Here is a 20,487-nt window from a genome sequence, read left to right as displayed (position 1 = left end):
TCGGTCTTTTCGCTGCCTCAGCTCCTCAGGATTACCGCCTCCTGCTGTTGTGTCGTTTCCGCCGCTGTTTCTGAATTTTCATCTCGTATCTTGTGGCGTTTGGCTGCTGTTTTAACGTGTTTCTCTGTCTGTATGTCTGTCTATTCCAGGTGTTTTTCTTCACCTCAAACCTTTTGCTGCATGATGTGTCGCTCCTCTGTCTGTCTGGTGTCATTCAATTAAATACGTTCCTCCTCAGAATCTGCTGATTCTTTTTTCTTTTTACAGCAACTTTAATATATTTAATTAAGCCATGTAAAGTTTTATCTTCACACTATGAATGTTTACAGGCCCTTGATTACAGAGGGGGGTTCAAATTTCACACTTTTTAAATTCTGTTTCCACCTTTTTTGAGCCTCATAACTTTATAAGTACCTGAGATGAGTAAAAAACACATTTAAGTTCTGCTAAAAGCTGCAACTAAATCAGTTTTACATCCACTCCAGGTGTTGCAGTCTAAACACTGAATCTATTTTTGGCTCATTTGGTTCCATTTGGATAAATCTCATTATTTAAATCACTTTTCTGCATTCAGTCTTTTAGATTCTCCTCTGACAGTGTTCAGTTCTTGTTTCGTCAGTTGGTGAGTTTAAATTGTTTCAGTAAATTGAATCTCAAAACTTACATTTTGTGAAATTCTATGTTAGGAATCAGGTCTTGAAGATGATCCTGCTATCAAATGTAGGTAAAATTATTTTATCTGTTATTAATTGTTCTGACCAACCACCTGCTGATATGAACCTTGAAATTTTACCAATAATGCACTTTTTAAAGTTTCCTCTGGTGAATTATCAGAAAACACATCCAAAGTACCACTGCTTGTTTCTATGACTTTCTATAAGAGACATTAAACTGCTGCAGTTTTACCACTGAAAATATGATATACCCAATAATACTGAGGCTCAAAGTTGATTATTGAAAAAATTAACCAAAAAGCAGATTTAGCGTTTAGATTGTGACACCTGGAGTGAATGTAAACCTGATTTGATTGCAGTTTTTTTTTTTTTTTTTTTACCAGAACTAAAATGGCTTTTACAGCCCAGAAAATGCCACGTGTCTGTTTCCTGTGTTGAAGTTATGAAGCTGAGAAATTATGAAAAAAGTAATTTAAAAAGTGTGAAATTGGGTCCCCTTGTTTGTACTTCAAAGGTCTGTAACCTGGAAGTTGATCATAGAATGAAGGTAAAACTTTGCATGGCTTCATTAAATATATTAAAGTTAGTGTAGATAAATAATCAGCTGATTCTGAGGGGTTTGAAGCTCTGATTGGTTTTTCATGAATGGACTCTTTTCCTTCCCGTCTCCTTCTGTCTCTGTAGAATCTGATATCATAAACTCTCTCACAGACTTGAGTCAAAATTTCGCTGCATATCAGTGTTTGACCTGAATTCAGCTGGTGCAAATTTACAAAAAAAACCCCAAACAAACCTTAAACGTTGGTTTGTAGAGACTTCACAGAGCTGCTAAATGATGACAGACTTCCATCAACAGTCACGTTTTTACCAGAGCAGAGCACTAATCAGAGCCTGGACCGATCTGGAAAACATGAAACGATGCAGCAGAGATGGAAACATGAACAGTTGTTCTGTGAATGAGCGTTTGCCTCAGGTCTGTTTGAACCAACCACCCAGAAAACCCCAGAACAAAGAGCCTGGAGTCCACCCAGCTCCGCCACATCAGCCAGTGGGTCTCAGAAATTCTGATTCACAACGACTTTACTACATTTTCTCAACAAAGAAGCTGTCGAGATCTGAGTATGGAGAACAAGTCAAAAGTTTGACCACAACATTCGTGTAAAACTGCTTCCAAACAAACTTGAAACACTGAGTTTTAAACTAGTTTATACCAAAACGTCAAACACAAAGCAACACAAGTCTGCGCTTTTTCATTCCTTCTTTAACTAGTATTATTCTTTTTTAACAGGGCCTTGAAGTACATAGAGGTGGGGTTATATTTTACACTTTTTAATAGTTTTTCCATCAATTCTGAGCCTCATAACTTCGTAAGTACAGCAGATAGACACATTACATTTTAAGAGATGAAAAACACGTGAACTCTGTTAAAAACTGCAACTAAATCCATTGGTCAAAACCAGTTATATCAAATAAAGGATCTCTTTTTTTTCTACATTTCTACCAGACACGATTCATTTCCTCTGGTTTTGAGCCATTTTGGACGAGTTTTAAATTTAAAGGATAAGATTTAAGTTATTTTGTAGAAGTTTCAAGATATTTTCGACAAGTTTTGAATAATTTCCGACATGTTTTAAAGGCATTTTGGGGATTTTTAAAGTCATTTTCGACACATTTTGGGTGATTTTGGAGAAGTTTTTGATGTTTTAGGATGGTGCTTGAGTCATCCTGGGAAGGTTTTTGTCATTTTGGAAAAGTTTGGAATCTTTTTGAACAATTTCTGAGACGTTTCAGAAGTACAGGAGATAGACATGAAATTTTAAGAGATGAAAAACACGTGAATTCTGTTAAAAATTGCAACCAAATCAATTGGTCAAAACCAACTAAAAGATCTCAATTTTACCAGACATGATTCCTTTTCTTTGGTTTTGAGCCATTTTGGACAAGTTTTAAATAGTTTAGGATAAGATTTAAGTTATTTTGTAGAAGTTTCATGATATTTTTGACAAGTTTTGAATCATTTCCAACACATTTCAAGGGCATTTTGGGGATTTTTTTTGTGATTTAGATACATTTTGGGTGATACTGGAGACGTTTTTAATGTTTTAGGACGAGGCTTGCATCTTCCTGGGAAGGTTTTTGTCATTTTGGAGAAGTTTGGAATCTTTTTGGACAATTTCTGAGACATTTCATGAAATTTTAAAGACTCTGCAACTGGAGGAGGAACAGATAGTCAGAACAAGTTATAGCAAATAAAAGGTGTCAATTTTACATACACTGCAAAAAATTTACATTTTTCAAAGTTTTTTGTCATTTTTAAAAATTATTTTCTGTTATGCAGATTTTCCCTGTTAAATTACAGATAGCAACTAATAAAGCAAAGCAACCCTTACATGTCGTTCTGCTGCAATAAATGCATTTTTACTCTCTGTGGTCGCTCACATTAATGTAAAACTGATTTAAGACACATATTCTGTAAATAAAAGCTCCAGTTTTAAATTATTTCAGCAAACAAAACTCTAAACATGAAACAACTTTGACAGCAAAACCAAAAGCACACGACTAGTTCCAATAACATTTTCTCTGGTATTTCTCACATGTCATTGATTCAGAATCTAATATCCAATTAGACCATTAAACCATGTCTTTGTTTTTGTGATAAAACTTGTCAAAGCTGCTCAGTCAGTTATCAAACTAAAATAATTGTCTTTTAATTTTTGTGACCACGTTTTATATATTGTGTATTATTGTGACATGCAGCTCTTTGTCTAAATTCACCCATAATCAGAGTTTGTTTTGATATACTTGTCCAGTACTGCAGATTCTGAATCAATGACACGTTGAGAAATAACAGTGAAAATTTCAGGTTTTTATCTTTATTAGCTCCAGATATATTATTCACAACAGCGTCAAGTTTCAATGTGCGATGGGAATTCTAAAATATGCATGTTTTCTGGGAAAGAATTTGATAAATCAAGCTAAAATTTCAAAAATATATTTATAAATGTCCATATTTTACTATTTTAATTAAAAATTCAGGCAAATCAAAGACGGTTGAGCAGAAATTGTTCTCAAAAATTTGATGTTTTTTGGTTGATTCTCCGACTGAAACCCTGAATCTGGGTTTCTGTTCAGGTTCAGCTGTTCTCGGGTGGAACTCGGTGGTTTAGGTCCGTCTCTCACGATGAGATATGATAGCGACAGTTCAGTTATATTTGTGAAGCTTTATGTTATGTTCTTAACCTTCTCTTCTCCCCCTTTTCCCTTGTTTCTCTCCCTGCAGTACATCAGCGGCATTAGCTTTCCTGCTTCCCCTCATGCTTCTGTACAAATGGCTGTTATTACTGAAGCCTGTGCTAACTTTCTCTTTCTTCCCTCCTCCTTCATTCCTCCCCTCCCATGTTTCTCTGCAGTGTGGTGTGCATTTCTATTCATTTCCTTTTATATTCCATCTATTTACGCTTAGCAAACAGGGCAGTGCTTGTTTTCTGCTGATGTATTGTACTTATGTATATATTTGAGGTCATGGACAACGCAAACTTTAAAGTGATTTCTCAGCGTTCATCTGATCAGCGTTGTGTGTTTCCTGTCCTCTCCTTCATTCCCCTCCCTCCATCTTACAATTCAAAACAAAAGCTTCCCCAGAAGTCAAAGTTGAAAATAGCACAAGATCATTGGTTGAGAGCGATGATGCTGAGGCCTCAGTGGAAACTGCAAGGTGCAGTGTGAGACAGAAACATTTGGAGTTACAGGTGTGTAACTCCTGGCCGATGACATGTGTCATGATGATGGCATATATAGACTCACGCTTCTATATATGAATTTAGCTCAGTTAGCAGTCGACAGAATGCAAGATAACAGTATCGCTCACTGCAAGCTCTTTATTTCCTCTCAGTTTCACACGTTGAAAAACACCTAAAATTTAAATTACTGCGAAACCAAATTTCATCAAAACTCACAATAATCTGTGATTTAAAGTGATGAGTGGAAATAAAAAAAATGCAAGACAAAAGCTATGCCCGATACAAATAAGACAAATTTTAAAAAAGACACGCATGCAATGAGCATTGGGAGCAAGCATGCAAAGATACAAAAGTTACAGCAGCTAACGTTGTTTTCTGAAGTACTGTTTAGACAGTTTGCCTGCAAGTACTGAGAAAACACCAGAGCTCTGGCCAACCTTCTCAGGAGTCACGGGTTCATGAAGCAGAGACTGATAGCCTCCCACGGCTCTGACCTCTGACCCTGTGATCTGCACACAAACAGCAATGAAGCGATGAGGAGGTTCTAACCGAGTGTTCTTCGTCCTCTCGGCTCTGTAGCGACTTTGTGCCGTGGAGCCTGTGTGGAGGTGGACTCGGACACAGAGGCCGTGGCCAACGAAGGCTTCAAGCTGGGCTGCATCTCCTGTAAGATGAGAGGCGAAGTTCCCGCAACGGCCTCCGTCAACTGGTACTTCATGGCTTCAGATGAGACCGAATTTTCACACGTAAGAAGTCAAATTATACAAGAAAGTGTTGAAAATGTTGCACTCTGTAAAGAAGCAGTTATTCGGACTGAGAGTAGATCGATTCCACTCATATCTGTACAGTAAATATGAAGGGGGAATGAGGATACAGCTAGCTTAGCTCAGCACAGAAACTTTTGTTTCAACAAAGTTCTGCAAAGTTCTGCTGTTATTTTCAGTGGAACATTTCCTTTTAGTTCCCAGAATGTCTTTTCTAAATGCAGGATAACTAAAGATGTTCTAAAAATGTTTGGTGATAACACTGTTTTAGCCTACCGTTGGCAAAACTGAATGTTTCACTTAGAACGTTCTTTCTCTGTTATCATATAACTATAATGTGGTTAATCAACAACATCCCCAAAATGTCCTCAGAAATTTACAGGCATAATGTTCCACTTTTGTTAGAATATCACATTATAGGAACCTCTTACAAAGACCACTCTGTCATCTCAGGTCTCAATAACAAACGTCTTAACGTTTTCTGAATGTTGCATGTCGAACATCTTTCCGTGGGGACACGTTTCGTAGGACATTCTATACGGTGTTCCCTCAACAATGTTTTGTAAAAAAAACCATCAGAGGCCTCAATTTTCAGTTTCTGAATGTTACGCCTTTGTTATCATAGAACATAACTTGTGTTCCTGGCAACATCCTCTGAATGTTGAAATTAGACAATTACATTAAGCTAATAGTAACATCATTGGAAAAGAAAATTAATTAAAACATTCCTTGAACATTTGATTGAAACATTTGCTTTAAAAAAATTACTAGAGCTCCTGGGTACTGTTAGTCGATGTGAGAACGTTCCATGCTAGCTGGTGAAGCAGCCACCTTGCGCTTTCAAATCTACACACTTGTACCTTTAAAGCTCACTAATTAACACATTATATTTGGTTTGTTTATTGTGTGCAGAAACTGAAGCGATAAAATGTCACTTTGGTGTTTTATTGCGGAGCCTCACAGACTTGGGTGGATAAATATATGAATCCTTGTGGCCAGTGGAAAGCATGAATTGGGCTTAGTAACAACAAAAAATGAACCTGTGGGTGTTTGCAGCTGTTCGATGTGCTGAACAACAGTATTCCAGCTGTCCCACTTCCCAACATTTCCAGTTCCTCCTGAAGGTCCCAGGCCAGATGACATATGTAATTCATTCAGCAAGTTCAGGGTCTACCCCAGAATCTCCTCCCAGGCATCCTAATAAGATGTTGAACCCCCTCAGCTGGATCCTTTAGACACAAAGGAGGTGTTTAGCCTTACTCCTACTCCCTTGCAAACACCCACATATGCATAGTTGTTGATATTATACATCTACATTCCCAGTAGGCGAGAGCCCCCAAGGAAGTAGGTCGTATCTAGGTGTTCTACACGAGCAAGTTACTGCCCTTGTGGCGTTGACATCAAAAATATATCCTACACAGGTCCTCTGTGCACCACAAGGCCAATAGTGCGCATGCTCAGAATATGTAAACAAGAACTACTGCACATGTAGGAAACAGAGTCCTCCAGGGAGCCTAATCAAGGTTTAATCAGGTCATTCCAGATGTCCCTCTTTCCAGCAACATTTTCAAGTTGTTCCTGAGGGATTCTGAGGCATCCCCAGGCCAGATGAGATATTTATTCCCTTCAGCAAGTTCAGGTTCTACCCATGAGTCTCCTCCCAGCCATAGGCCAGTAGTGTGCATGCTAGAATACATGTAGACCTGACCTTCAGGAAGAATTAATTTAAATTTCAAGGTTTCCATTTTAAAGTTCTTCCTGGGGGATCTGGAGGTGTTCCCAGGACAGGTAAGATATTTATCCCTTTAGCAAGTTCATGGTCTACCTCAGGGTCTCCCCCAGTTGCTCTGAGAGCCTCCAAAGGAAGGCTCCAACGAGGAGGCATCTTAATCAGATACCCGTCAACCTCAGCTGGATCCTTTTGACGCAAAGCAGCAGCGACTCTACTCCAAGCTCCTTCTAAATGTCCAAGATTCCCACCTTACTCTTGCAGACTAGAAAAGTAGTAAAATAACAACAGGTAAATAACATCAGCTACGCATCTGTGGGTGTAGGCAGCTGTCCATATGCGCGTCCAGAATGAAGTCTAATCAGGCTTTAGGCTGAGCCCAGCCACAGCTGGGACAAAGCTCATTTCAGCTGCTGCTTGCTGAGATCCATCTTTCAGTTTCTACCCAGAGGTTATGACCACAGGTGAGAGTAGGAACGTGTATGGACTAGTAAATCAAGAGCTTTGCATTCACCAATTCATCCACATTTTCCCATTATTGTGAATAATATCCTCAAGATACTTAAATTTCTTCACTTGGGGCAGCAAGTAATGAAACTCAGCAAGATTTGGCTCAAACTGGGAGCAATATTTACACCACAACAACCCTCATTCTCCACACAAGGAATTACAACGTCATTAATTCTCTTCAACACTCAAAAGGATAATAGAGTCCTGCTGCAGGACACATCACAGCATATCTATGGGCGCACAAAATGGAAGTCATGTAACTCTGAGGTTCTGTGAGGGATGGAGCTAATTAAAAAATAAACATCAGTAAATCAATGCCTGTTACTTTAAATGCTGCTATTTTTCTCCCTGATGTAATTAGTGATCGCGCGTCCAAATAAATCTACGGATAAAACCAACACAAAATCCCAAACCCATTCTTCACGGCAGCCTCTTGTCCTCTTCTGGGAAACATCCGCAATGCATTTACCATGAAGGAGGAACACAGTCTTGCATTTTTCATGACAAGTCTTTCATCCACTCTTGGTGTCGACTGGAAGATGGTGTTTTTGCTCACCAGTGGAGCCTTCAACAGGCAAAGCAAAGAGGCCATTAAAGTATTATACCTACAGCAAGAGAGCCCCCATTAGCCCTGCGCTGCCCGTTAGAGTCTATATCCGCTAATTCAGCAGGAAGTGCAGAAGTGAGGCCTTAGCAGCGGCTCGGTCGATACAGAAAACAGCTGCAGCGGTGGTGTGTTTTGACCGGAAAATGCAAGGAAGACATTTGGGGTACGAATATTCACAACAAGGCTGAGTGATCTGTTTGTTTCACTCCTGCTGCAGTCCAAGAAAAACCAGCAGCTTTGAGTTTATTCCACGTGACATGTGCCAAGTTTGTGGTGATTCCACAGCCGAGTCTTGAAGCGTCACGTTGTGGCTGCATGGAAAGCTGCCGCAGGGCTTGAAAATGCAAACAAGCCTTCTTAAAGTGCACAGTAAAAAGCAGGTTGAACAACAGCAACACAGCAACCACACCTGTCTGTGAAATGTTGTTTTTCATCCAGTCTTTTTATGCTAAGAAGGTCATATTGATTTTTGTTCTACTCTTAACAGTCTGGGTTAATGAAAGGAAGCGTCAAGCCTTTAAAGCTACACAACATGCAGCAGACGTCCCACCAGCACTGGTTAACATTACCTGCAAGATCTAATAATGTTTTAGGGAATGTTTTCAATCAAATGTTCAAGAAATATTTTAGGGATATTTAGCATTTTAAATAATGTTCCTGTGAGATTAAAATCAACAGAACATTTGAACGTTCAGAGCGTGTTTGTTAGATTAAGGTAATCTGATAACGTTCTCTGTACCTTAGCTCACTTTTTTATCTTGTCAGACGATAATTCAAAATAAGTATCATAAAACATTCTTTAAGCTTCTATAAAACATTCTCACAATGTTCCATGATAACAAATGAAAAACGTTGTTACTGAGGCCTCAGATGGCAGAATGTTTTACGTACAGAAGCTTTGGAACATTTCTGTAATGTGGCATATTAAAGGTAGGACATTTAGACTTTATAGAAAGTTCTTCTACGACCTTTCAACGTTCTCACCAAACATTTTTAGAACATCTTTAGTAATCCTACATTTAAGTAGAACATTCTGGGAACTAAAAAAGACTTCACGCTGAAAACATTAGTGTAACTTTGTAGAACTTTCTTAGAACACTTCAGGAACAAAAAAATTCCAGCTAGGTGGGCAGACGTCGCCTTTTCTGCATTGTCATGTTTGATGGTTACATTTCTGAAAATAATCAGGGATCCAAACTGTTTGTGTGAGTTTACGTTTCATGCTTTTATGAAAAAGGGACTTTGACATTTCACCTGGACAGTTAAAGTTTTGTTTATCTATAAATAAACCCGAATACGAACCAGAGTTCATTAATCTGATCCATAAACACATGGAAAGACGCATTCGATGTGGAGCTCATCATTATATAGTGTTGATATGGACGAGGTCAAAGCTAACTGTATATGATGATTAGCAAACAGCTTTTTAATGTTTCCTGATAACTTCACTGAATGTTTACATTTTCCATTTCTTGCTCCCCTTCCTGTTCCAGTTATACAGCTATGAAGACGTAACAGGGAACATCATTGACCCTCGTTTCGACGAGCGTCTGTTCTGGAATGGCAGCAAGAACACCAAGGACCTGCAGGACGGCTCCATCTTCATCCTCAACGTGACTTACAACGACACGGGAACCTACCGCTGCACGTTCAGCCGGGTCCTTATGTACACCAACTACGAGTTCGAAACCAACACCAACAAGACCATCAAAATGAACGTAGTGCCACGAAGTAAGAACACAGGGGCGGGGAGGAGTTCAGTACAACTAAATTACCGAATTATATTTCCAGGCCTGTTTTTATTGTTTTATGTCGACATAATGGAAATATCTGAAGTATAAATAAAATAATAAATAAAGAAACACCAGCTTTCATAAACAGTTTCAGTCAAAGAACATATCTGATTTAAAGTGGGCCATCATCATTGTTGAAGCAGTCTGCGGGGGTAGTGACACACTGCTCCCAGTGCTCCTGCAACACTCCCTGAAAATACCATCATGTAAACATTATTCCATGAAGTCATGTTCCTTGAGGAAACGTATTTTTTGTCGGATTACGTTTGTCCATAGCATATTACAAATACATTACCAATCAACGTATCTTTGAAGTGTAGACTACTACTTCACTGTTGCTCCTTGCTAGCCAATCAATCAATGTTTCATGGGATGGAACTTGTCAGAAAATGGAAGAGACGCTTAAAAACTTTTCCCAGCTAATTTTGGCGACTAACCTCAACCAAGCTTCTGACATGTATGTTTCCTAATCCTAACCACGTTGTTTTTGTGCCTGTGAACGCTTGTCAAAACGGAAACTATGACAGAAAACTAAACTTAATTCTGAGACTGATGGTTTCTCGTCCATCCAAGGACGTAAACTCTGTTACTGGGTGAAAGTCCTGCTGCTGGTTTATGCAAGAACACAGATTACTGCAGATTCTTGCACAGGGGCAAGAGCTTGCACAGTTCATATGCAGTCTTCTAGTTAATGTTGTTCAGGCAATCAGTCTGATTTCCCCAAAGCACTCACAAACCACAACACTTTATATTTACCAGTAATGAGCATTCGGTCAGTAGGTGTCTACTGAGAACTGGAAATGACAGAAGGCTGAGACTCTTGAGAGAACTAAGGAATGTCCTCTCTGTCCTCAGCATGACTCAGAATGACAGAAATTATGAAAAATCTGTTGTCTCTTTGAATATATATTATATATACAAAAAAATAAAGTCATTAAATCCTGTAAAACACAAATCTTGTACATTTTCTCCATACAGTACCTTGAAAAAATGGCTCCTCCACATGTTCTAAATACTTTACATTTTTAAATCTGTAATTTGTTTCCAAACTTGTCTCCTCACTGCTCAGAATTTTTTGTTTTAAACTGAGTTTTGATGATCTATTTTTGACAAACATCTTAAATGAGACATACAAAATCAGATGATTTTGATGAAGCCATTTTTATTTAAAGTATTCGCTTACTTCATGAAATAGAAAGAGACAAGAAAACTGCCGGATGCTAATAATAAAAAAGTAACTGCAGAGGAAGAATTACAGTCTGAAAAAGATCAACCGTGTTAGTATAATTTCACTTGTCACCAGAAGGTGGAGGCAGAAGTTCTGCACTTTGGATTTGTAAGAAATCTGAAAAAAAAAGCTGCTATTTTGTTAGCTAGCAAGAAAAATGCAGGATTCGTGTTTCACTTTTAGCTTGTACATTTAGGCTTAATCTCATAATGGAAACTTTTTTAGCTACAATATGTGTTAGTTTTTGGAGTATGTCCCACCACATGTGAGATACAAACAGCATTGTTTCTTTATTCAGTTTCCTTTCACAGATCATAAATACCCAAAACTCTCAGTAAGAATATTGCAGTGTGTATAATCTATATGGTACAGTCAAGCGCAGTAGTCTTATTTATAAAGTACTTCTACTCGTCAGTTTGAGATTTGGGGGTATTTTACGTCAAGATTTGCAAAACACTCAGCAAACATCTCAAGAACTTCTAGAATGTAAGTCTAGGAAATGTTCCACAAATATTCTGAACTTCAAAACTATTTGTGTAAATGCTCTACAAACTTCAAGAGTCTGGGACCAGGAAATGTCCACAAATGTCCAACAAATCCCAAGACTGTAGGTCTTAGACAGTTCCACAATTGTCCCACAAACCTTAGGAGGCAGCTCTGGGAAAGGTTCTGCAAATGTCCACAAAACCTCAACATTGTAGGTCTGCAAATGTCCCTTGAACCTCAAGATTGTAGGTTCTAAAAAAGTTCCACAAACATCACAAAAACCTCAAGACTGTAGTCCCACAAATGTCCCGTGAAGCCTCAACACTGTAGGTCAGCAAAATGTTCTGTAATTATCCCACAAACCTCAAGACTGTAGGTCCAGGAAAGGTTCTGCAAACCTCTAGACTATAGCTCCATGAAACGTTCTGCAAATGTGTCATGTAACTCAAGACTGTAGGTCCAGATAAAGTTACTCAAACTTTGCTCTAGCCTCAGAAGTGTAGGTCCAGTAAAGGTTCAGCAAACTGCCCAGAAACCTCAACATTGTAGATTCAAGAAAGGTTCCACAAACATTATGCTAACATCAAGACTGCAGGTCCTGAAAACATTCTACAAATGTCTCATAAACCCTTAACATTGAAGGTTCAGGAAACATTACACAAATGTCCCACAAACCCAAACACTGCAGATGCCTCACAACTTTCCTGTGAACCTTAACTCCGTAGGTGTTGGAGAGGATTTACAAATGTCCCAGAAACCTCAAGACTGTAGGGAAACATTCTGCAAATGTACAATGTTAAACCTCAAAATTACAGGTCTGGGAAACACTCAAGAACGTTCCACAAATGTTCAACAAACATCCCTTAAATCTCAAGACTGAAGATTTTTTTTTCCCCAAAAACGAATTATCTGTGCAGATGAAGAAAATTTCAAATCAAAATGACAGTTAGGAAACATTTGCAAAGGAAGTGCAGTTAATGCTCCCTAAATCCTCCCAGAAGGTTCCCTGGATGTCCCATTGGTAGTTTGGCAATAATCTTTATCACATGGCTTTTGCAGCAGAACACTGAAGCGTGGTTGACATCAAACAGGTTCAGCAGGATTCAGGTTGTTCTGTCTCTGTAATTCAGGACAGGAGGTCATGAATAATTTAAGTCCAGAACATATAGGTGCTGGGTGTCCGCCAGCCTGTTCATGGTACAGACTCAATCCAACCGTTTTTCCGTGAGCACAGACAACGTTCATCTCAGCCTCCCTGCCTCTCTGTCTCAGTCACCAGGGGGATGGCGTCCATCTTGTCGGAGGTCATGATGTACGTCTCCATCATTGGGCTGCAGTTATGGCTGGTTGTTGAGATGATCTACTGCTACAGGAAGATTTCAGCGGCTGGAGAAGAAGCTCTGAGAGAGAGCGCGTGAGTAAAACACAGAGCAGCCGGCGTCTCCCTGGCAACCGGCCTTCGTTTCCAGGTCCTGCTGGGTCGTCCAAATGTCCTTGTTTCCCACCTTCTGTGTTCGCTCTTGTTTTTCCTTCCCACCACTGTTTGGGAAGTGCTGACACAACCTGTTCTCATCAAAATAGCATTTTCCTTTTTCCTCACTGAACTGATATCTTGGTTTGATTCTCTCTTTCTCTCCTCTCTGCCCTTTTCCTTTTCCTCCAGGGCCGAGTATTTAGCTATAGCATCGGAAAGTAAAGATAATTGTGCAGGTGTGCAAGCGGCAGAATAGCACTGGTAGGTCTTGATTCTCACTAATCTTGATCTTTGAATTCTTTTGTTCTCTCTTTTGTGTCAAGCAGACTTTACATTTTGTGTTCACCTGCTGTTTTCGTTTCATTTTCATCGTCGCAAAAGGGAGAAACTAGATTTTTTTTCTTTGAATGCATCCTTTCATAAAAGATTTATCATCACAATGGCCTGATTACATCTTATAATAGTGAAGTAACCATTCACTTTAGCCATGGAATGCATAAATGAGACTTTCCAGTATTTCATTGCACTTTTTACATAAAACCTATATTTGTAATTATAGACAACCAATCAAGCAATGAAGCCAATGCAGAAGTGTCAAAAACACAAACAAATAATGGGATTCAAAAGCCCAAACAATTGAAATATTCAGTTTAATGTCATAAAAGACAAAAAAAAGCTAATATTTGAGAAAATTGTTTGATTCAGTTACAGTTTTTCACTACTGGGACAAAAACTGAAATCAGTGTGGAAGTCCTTAAAATTGCAGTTCCTCAAATGTCAATCTGAGGATAGGAGGAAGTATTGTTTTTGTGTTTCAGTCCTTTCTCTAGTTCACAAATACACAAGGAAACAACTTTAAAAAGCCCAAATATACAAAGAATTCATTTTCATATAAAAAAAAGACCAAAAAAGCAAATAATTGAGAAACTGAAATCATATTTTTTGTGTGTGCATTTTGGCTTTAATTAATAAAATTTTAAATAATAGTGTGATCTAATTACAGTTTTTCCACAATTGGCCTAAAAAGTGAAGAAACTACGCAAGTCCTAATAACTGCAGTTCATTAAATGTCCACCTGAGACTCCAAAAACAAATCAATCCCCACAGACCTCCATGTTAAAACAGCAGAAATTAACATTTTCACAACCTGGTACAAAAAAAAAAACCCAAACAAACAAAGAAAACAAACGGTTTTGGTCTCTGTAGCTAATTTAACTTTATGCTAAATCCGGCGTATTTACTGCAACCTTGTGTAAATTATTATGAGATTGTATGTTCATTAATATGCAGTGTCCTGTGACGTCCAAATAAATAAACAAACAGATATATTCAGTAGAAAATACGCCACAACACCATAAAATACATATTAACACGATAAAAATAGCCATCAGAAATCTGTGGAAATGCCACCAACACTCAACTGGCTCTCTCGTCATTCTCCTTGGACTTTTCACGGTGCATTGTGGGATACTTTGAGTCCACTATATAGGCTGTAACAATTGGAACTTAACATTCGGACAGAATTACAAAATGGTGAATTCTAATACAGAGTGTGTAGTGACTGATTTCAGACACTTAGTTTAACATTAAATGGGCTTTTTTCTCTGCATCTTCTCTTTTTGTGATTAGATTATGTCTACGGCCTACATTGTTCTAATCTACATTATTCTAACATTTTTTTTGTTATTGTATTTTTTTTTTTTTACTTCAGGTCAAGGAAGAGTTCAAGGCGGCTTCCTTGAGGAGTTCCAGTTCCACTTCAGCGCCCTCTCACCGTCACTCACCTCCCACCATCCTCTCCATGAGAAGGAAACATGAAGCCCAGAGAGGAGGAAGATGTTTCTGTTCAGGATGTAGAGGACTGAGCTGCAGCTCGCTGCAGGATGGATGAGTGAGGTCAAACAGGACACGGGGGGGGAGAGCTGGACTGTACATAGCTGTATACGTCTGCACAGATAATCTTTGAACATATGTAGAGTATATTAGAGGCTGTATATTCAATATTTGCATGCTAAACAAAGCACGCTTCTGTCATATTTTTGTCACATTTCACTACACACCATGTACTGGCGTCAGAAGTCCTGTGTTCCCTCTGTGCGTTTGGTGCAAATTAAAACAATTTTCATGATAATCAAAAGATCAGTACTAACAGCAAAATACCCACTGCATATTTGTTGATGTAATGTAACGCAAAAAAACCTGCAGAGGAAACACAGCAGCTGAAATTCTCATTCTCATATTTGATGTTTCATTGCTAAAAAGCTAAAAAAAAAACTGAAAGAATATCTGCATTTGGATTTTTTTCTGCAGATTTTCATTCAAGTCAGTGTGAAAGAGGCTCAAATTGACTCACAATGACAGGAGAAATAAATAAATGCCAGGTTCATGTCACAGGCTAACTTTTAAAGATCGTCCACGTTTATCGGTCTGATGAAGCGGCCGAAAGAATCAGAATCAGAGAGCAGATTTTAAACCAGGACATAATAATGAGGTATCATTAAAGTTTCTGAATTCATATCATTGGCTCAACAGGAATCTTCACACATCTGGAGGATTTCATCAGCACCCAGATGAAGGGAGGTGCACTCGATAGTTACTGTCAGATATTAAAGCTAACCCTCTGAATCCCAAAATGCATGAAAAGCAGCATAAAAACTGATCCGTATAATAGAGTTAGAAACCTTAAAAACTGTCATATTTGCAATTTCTGACCATTGTTGCACTACTTATCTGTGACATGCATTTCTGTCGAACAATTAACCAAATCTAAGCTTAAAATTGTAATATTTTACTGAAATGTCTCATTTAAACACTTGCCAATAATAAATCATTTGCTCCAATCAGCTTCTGTAAAAAACAAAAAAAAAGAAAGACAACAAAAGCAAAAAAGTCTGGAAGCTATTATTGACTAAACTGTGACGTCAGAAAAATTCAGGGACTTTTCAACTGAACTGCAGGCTGTGTTTACTCATAGCAGAGGAGACAAATTAAAAATGTAACTGGTTACATATCTATAGTATGTGGAGCCTCCATTTTTTCCAGTGTTGGTAACATCTGTGGACATTTGGAAAAACGTTGGACATTTTAAAAAATAATTTTTGTAAAACAATCAAAGAAACGACTTTTTTTTTTTAAAGGATTTATCTCTAACTGTTTCAGACTAAGGTGGAAAATGACCACAAAACGACACAGTATAACCACAAAGAGAAACGACCACAAGGAGATAAAAATATCCCATGAATAGATGCAAAACTACCACAAAAAGACACAAAAAAAACCACAAAGAGACACAACACAACCGCAAGGTCACACAATATGACCACAAAGAGGTACAAATAAAACCACAGAGATGTAAAATAACCCAAGCAACATGCAACAATGACAAGGAGGCAAAAAAACCCACCCGCAAACAGATGCAAAACAACCACAAAAATGTGCAAAACTACCACAAGGAGACACACTATGACCCCAGAGGTACAAACCCCCCACAAAATGGTTAAAGAGATGCAAAAAAGAAAAAAAAACACAAAACAAATGCAAGGAGACAAAAACCCAACACAAAGATATGTAAAATGACCACAAAGACACACACAACAAATGCAAGGAGACAAAAAAAATCCACAAATGGATGCAAAACAACCACAAAAAGACACATCATGACCACAAATGTACAAAAAAACTCCACAAAATGACCAAAGAGATTCAAAGCGATCACAAAATGTAACAAAATGACCATGAACGGACGCCCAACAACCGCAAGGAGACAAGAAACACAAACAGATGCAACACGATCCCAAAAAGACACAAAATCCCCACAAAGACATGTACCATGATCACAAACAGATGCAAAACTACCACAGAGACACGTGACCACAAAGAGATACAAAAAAACACACAAAACAACCACAAAGCGACACACTATGACCACAAAGAGGCACAAACCACCCACAAAATGGCCAAAGAGATGCAAAACGATGACAAAAGGAGAAAAAAAAGAACACAAACAGATGCAACACAATACAAACAGACACATTTGGACCACAAAAAGGTGCAAAACAACCATGAGGCGACACACTATGACCACACAGAGCAACAAGAAATCCCCACAAAAATCGCCAAAGAGATGCAAAACAATCGCAAAGAGACACAAATACGACCACAAAGAAAAACACAATGACCATAAACAGACGCACAACGACCACAAGGAGGCACCAAAAAACCTCAAATAGACGCAACACAATCTCAAAAACACACAAAATGACCACAAAAAGACGTAGAATGACCGCCAACAGATGCAAAACTACCATAAAAAGACACAAAATGACCACAAAAAGATGTACAATGACTGTTAACAGATGCAAAACAACCATGAAAAGACACAAAATGACCACAAGGACATTTCTTAGTTCTCTCTCCTTCCAGTCATGGTTGTAATGTCTTCATAAAAGTGCAGGACTCTATATTGCAGAGACAAATGAGCCCACAGCGAGGAAACAATGAGGTGGGAACAAAAAAAACTGAACAAAAAAAATCCCCACAAAAACTGTTGCATGGTGTTCAGAGGGTTAAAGTTAAATTCTGAGCTGTTTCTGTGTTTTCCTTTATCCTGAGAGCTCATGAAACTATTCAGGTCAAATGAAGGTTTTCTCCAGCAGACTGCTGCACTGTCTGAACTGCTCAACACATGAGGCTCATTCTAATTAGTGCTTCAGAGGCCTCAGTGCTGAGAAACAAAACAGCGTCGTGGAAACGTTTCCACAGACGCACGTGTTCACATCTTAGTGTCTTCGTAGAAACTTAAGGGCTTTGGCAAAATGCTATTATCTAACTGCCGTGGGCGAACGTACCACAAACCTGTCCGGTGTGCCTCCCCGAGTGGAAACTGAAACGGAAAAGGAGCAAATCTTTAAAAAAAAACAAAACAGAAAAAGCAGCTGTACTTGCTTCTTTTTCCACTAAACCAGATGGCAGCTGAACACTGCCGTCCAGCATCGTTACTGCTCATCTCTTTTGTACAAGTTTGATGCACTTTGAGGCTTTGAGGTGAGAAAGAGTCAAACACAAGCCAATACAGAATAACAGCAGGCTTTCTGACGACTCTTTTTTTCAGGACAAACACAGAAAAGTTAACCCTCCTGTTGTCTTCGTTTACGGGCACCAAAAAATATTGTTTCCTTGTCTGAAAAAAATCCAAAAATTCAGCAAAACAATTCCCCAAATTTCTGAAAATTTGCAAAACTTTCAGGAAGAAAATTCCAATAATTCCTTAAAAGTTTCCCTTAAAAGTTTTATTTAAAAAAATAATAATCCCCCAAATTTGGCAAGAAAATTCTTGTAAATATTTTCAAAAAATTAGTAAAAATCTTCCAAAAAATCCTAAAAATATCTAAAGTGAAACTTTATATTTTCTTTAAGAACATTCACAAAAAAATCTACCAAAATCCAGCAAAGTTTGCTGGATTTTGGTGGATTTTTTGTGAATGTTCTTAAGAAACATTTTTAACATTTCTTTTTTCCACCAAAAAATGTTGAAAATGTGGGCATTAGAAAAAAATCATTGTGAAAATATTTTTTCCCCCCACATTTTCATACTTTAAAACGGGTCAATTTTGACCTACAGGACAACACGAGGGTTAAACATTTAGAAAAAAAATGATTTTTTAAAAAGTTCACACACTGCTTCCTGAGAGTTTCACATCTTCCAAATAGTTATTTTTCCTGCACAGATGAACTGACCGGTGAACCGAAAGCTGGCCCCACATGTTGTTTTCTTTCAGCAACAAGTAAAACTGCAGTTTTCACGTCCTGTGTAGGTGTGGAAATGTTGCTTGCCAAAACAAAAGTAACGTGATACACAGAAACAAATAAAGTTCTACTGAGAAAATCCTCCGTGTTCAGCTGGTTTGTTCAAAACAAGATGAAAAAGCTGCTTTGACTCACATTTTATCATTGAGTTTAGAATTAGTTTTGTTCTGAAAATGTTCTGAGAAAGTTCCGCAAAGTTCTAGTAATGTTTTCAGCAGGAAGGGGTATTTTTTAAGCTCCCAGGATGTTCTCTTAAATGTAGAATAACGTTCTCTGAAGACACCATTAGGGGAGAGTGGGGTAAGTTGCACCAGTTTTTACTTGAGGTGTCGTTACAGTGGAGGCTTGACAGCAATGTCTAAAAATAAAACATGTACATATACTTCAGGATTTGGTTCATCACTGGGAATAATTGGTTTGAATCTAAAATAAACAGTTTGGAAAATATGGCTTTCCAAAAGAAAGTGGTTTTTTTTGTCTCAACTTGCTCCCAGCCAAGGGTCAACTGAGCCTTTGGAGAAAATATTTTGGGGTAAAATTGAAAATTTGTACCATGCTATATCAAAGCAAGATAAACTCAATACCAAATAACCTCTTAAAAGTTGTATTTAAAGATAAAATGTACAACTTTAAAGGCCATTTTCCTTCAATAAGGCCGACAGATGACAAATTTTAGAACAAAATCATGTTCAAAATGAACAAACTTTGCAGTCATTTTTAGAAATCTGGGCTGCTTTTCAACATATAGCTATAGATTTACAGTAGTATAATTATTTTCCAATAATCGTAGGTGGGAACCAATGGCTCAACTAACCCCACTGCTACCATTTTAACTGAAGTGCATCAACCAGGCAGTTTGGAGCTAACTTCATGCTAACACTTTAGCCTCATATTGTAGCTCACCAATGCACCAACACATGTGTGAAATAGTTTCAGGTGTCTCAATAACTATTCAGACACAACACTCAAAACCGTAAACATGAAAAATTTACTTTGAACAGCAAACAACTGTTCTGTTAACCAACATGTGCTCACCTCTTCCTCCAAGTGCTCCTTCTCTTCACTGGGACACTAAGATGGATACCTCTTCAAAAATATTTGGTCACATGACCAGCTTCTTCCATGCTTTAGTTTCTGATTCTTTTGTTCAGACATTAGGTGAATGGATAGATGTTATTTACCTGCTTGACAGTTTGGGCGAACACTCTCTCCTTCTTCAGAAGCGTCTCACTGACAGCCTGTGACGTGCAGCCGGCAGGTGTTGACAGCCGGCATTTTCGGCCCAGTAGAGTCACCGGATGCGCCGGACCAACCACGCCCACACCGTAATGGCATGTCGTGGTGAGCCCAACGGACCCGACCATCCCACCAACAACACACTAACTCTCATGAACGGACCACCATTACCACAGAAGAACAGGACAGACGACAGGAGGAGCACCACGTTCAACAAGCTGCCAGTACCCCAGGTGGGCCGTCAATAAAGGAACACAACAGGTAAAAAACAAACAGAAAGCAAAGAAACAGCAAAAAACCGAACAGGCACGAGACACACACGACAACAATAAAACCATAGTCGCATTACCGTATATCCATCCAACGAACCATGAAAAAACACAACATAGGCACCGTCGTAAAACCACACATAAAACTTAGACAACTACTAGTACACCCAAA

General features: G+C 38.4%; 1 protein-coding gene across 2 annotated transcripts in view; it reads left to right on the top strand.

Annotated features, from left to right (window-relative positions):
* The window catches only part of scn1ba (sodium channel, voltage-gated, type I, beta a), a 32,574-nt gene extending 13,683 nt beyond the window's left edge, over positions 1 to 18,891 (top strand). Inside the window, exons 2-6 of one of the 2 annotated variants that reach the window (XM_023294484.3) lie at positions 4,994 to 5,160; positions 9,518 to 9,755; positions 12,804 to 12,945; positions 13,195 to 13,266; positions 14,717 to 18,891. In XM_023294484.3, the coding sequence (XP_023150252.2) occupies positions 4,994 to 5,160; positions 9,518 to 9,755; positions 12,804 to 12,945; positions 13,195 to 13,261 (614 nt within the window). In that variant the 3' untranslated portion in view covers positions 13,262 to 13,266; positions 14,717 to 18,891. The remainder of the gene's footprint in view (positions 1 to 4,993; positions 5,161 to 9,517; positions 9,756 to 12,803; positions 12,946 to 13,194; positions 13,267 to 14,716) is intronic. The other variant, XM_023294485.3, reaches the window with a different exon arrangement.
* Positions 18,892 to 20,487: the final 1,596 nt, after the last annotated feature.

The sequence above is a fragment of the Amphiprion ocellaris genome, chromosome 9, assembly GCF_022539595.1.
Source record: "Amphiprion ocellaris isolate individual 3 ecotype Okinawa chromosome 9, ASM2253959v1, whole genome shotgun sequence".
NCBI lineage: Eukaryota > Metazoa > Chordata > Actinopteri > Pomacentridae > Amphiprion > Amphiprion ocellaris.
Note: the sequence above shows the minus strand (reverse complement) of the source record. Positions and strands in the feature narration are given on the sequence as shown.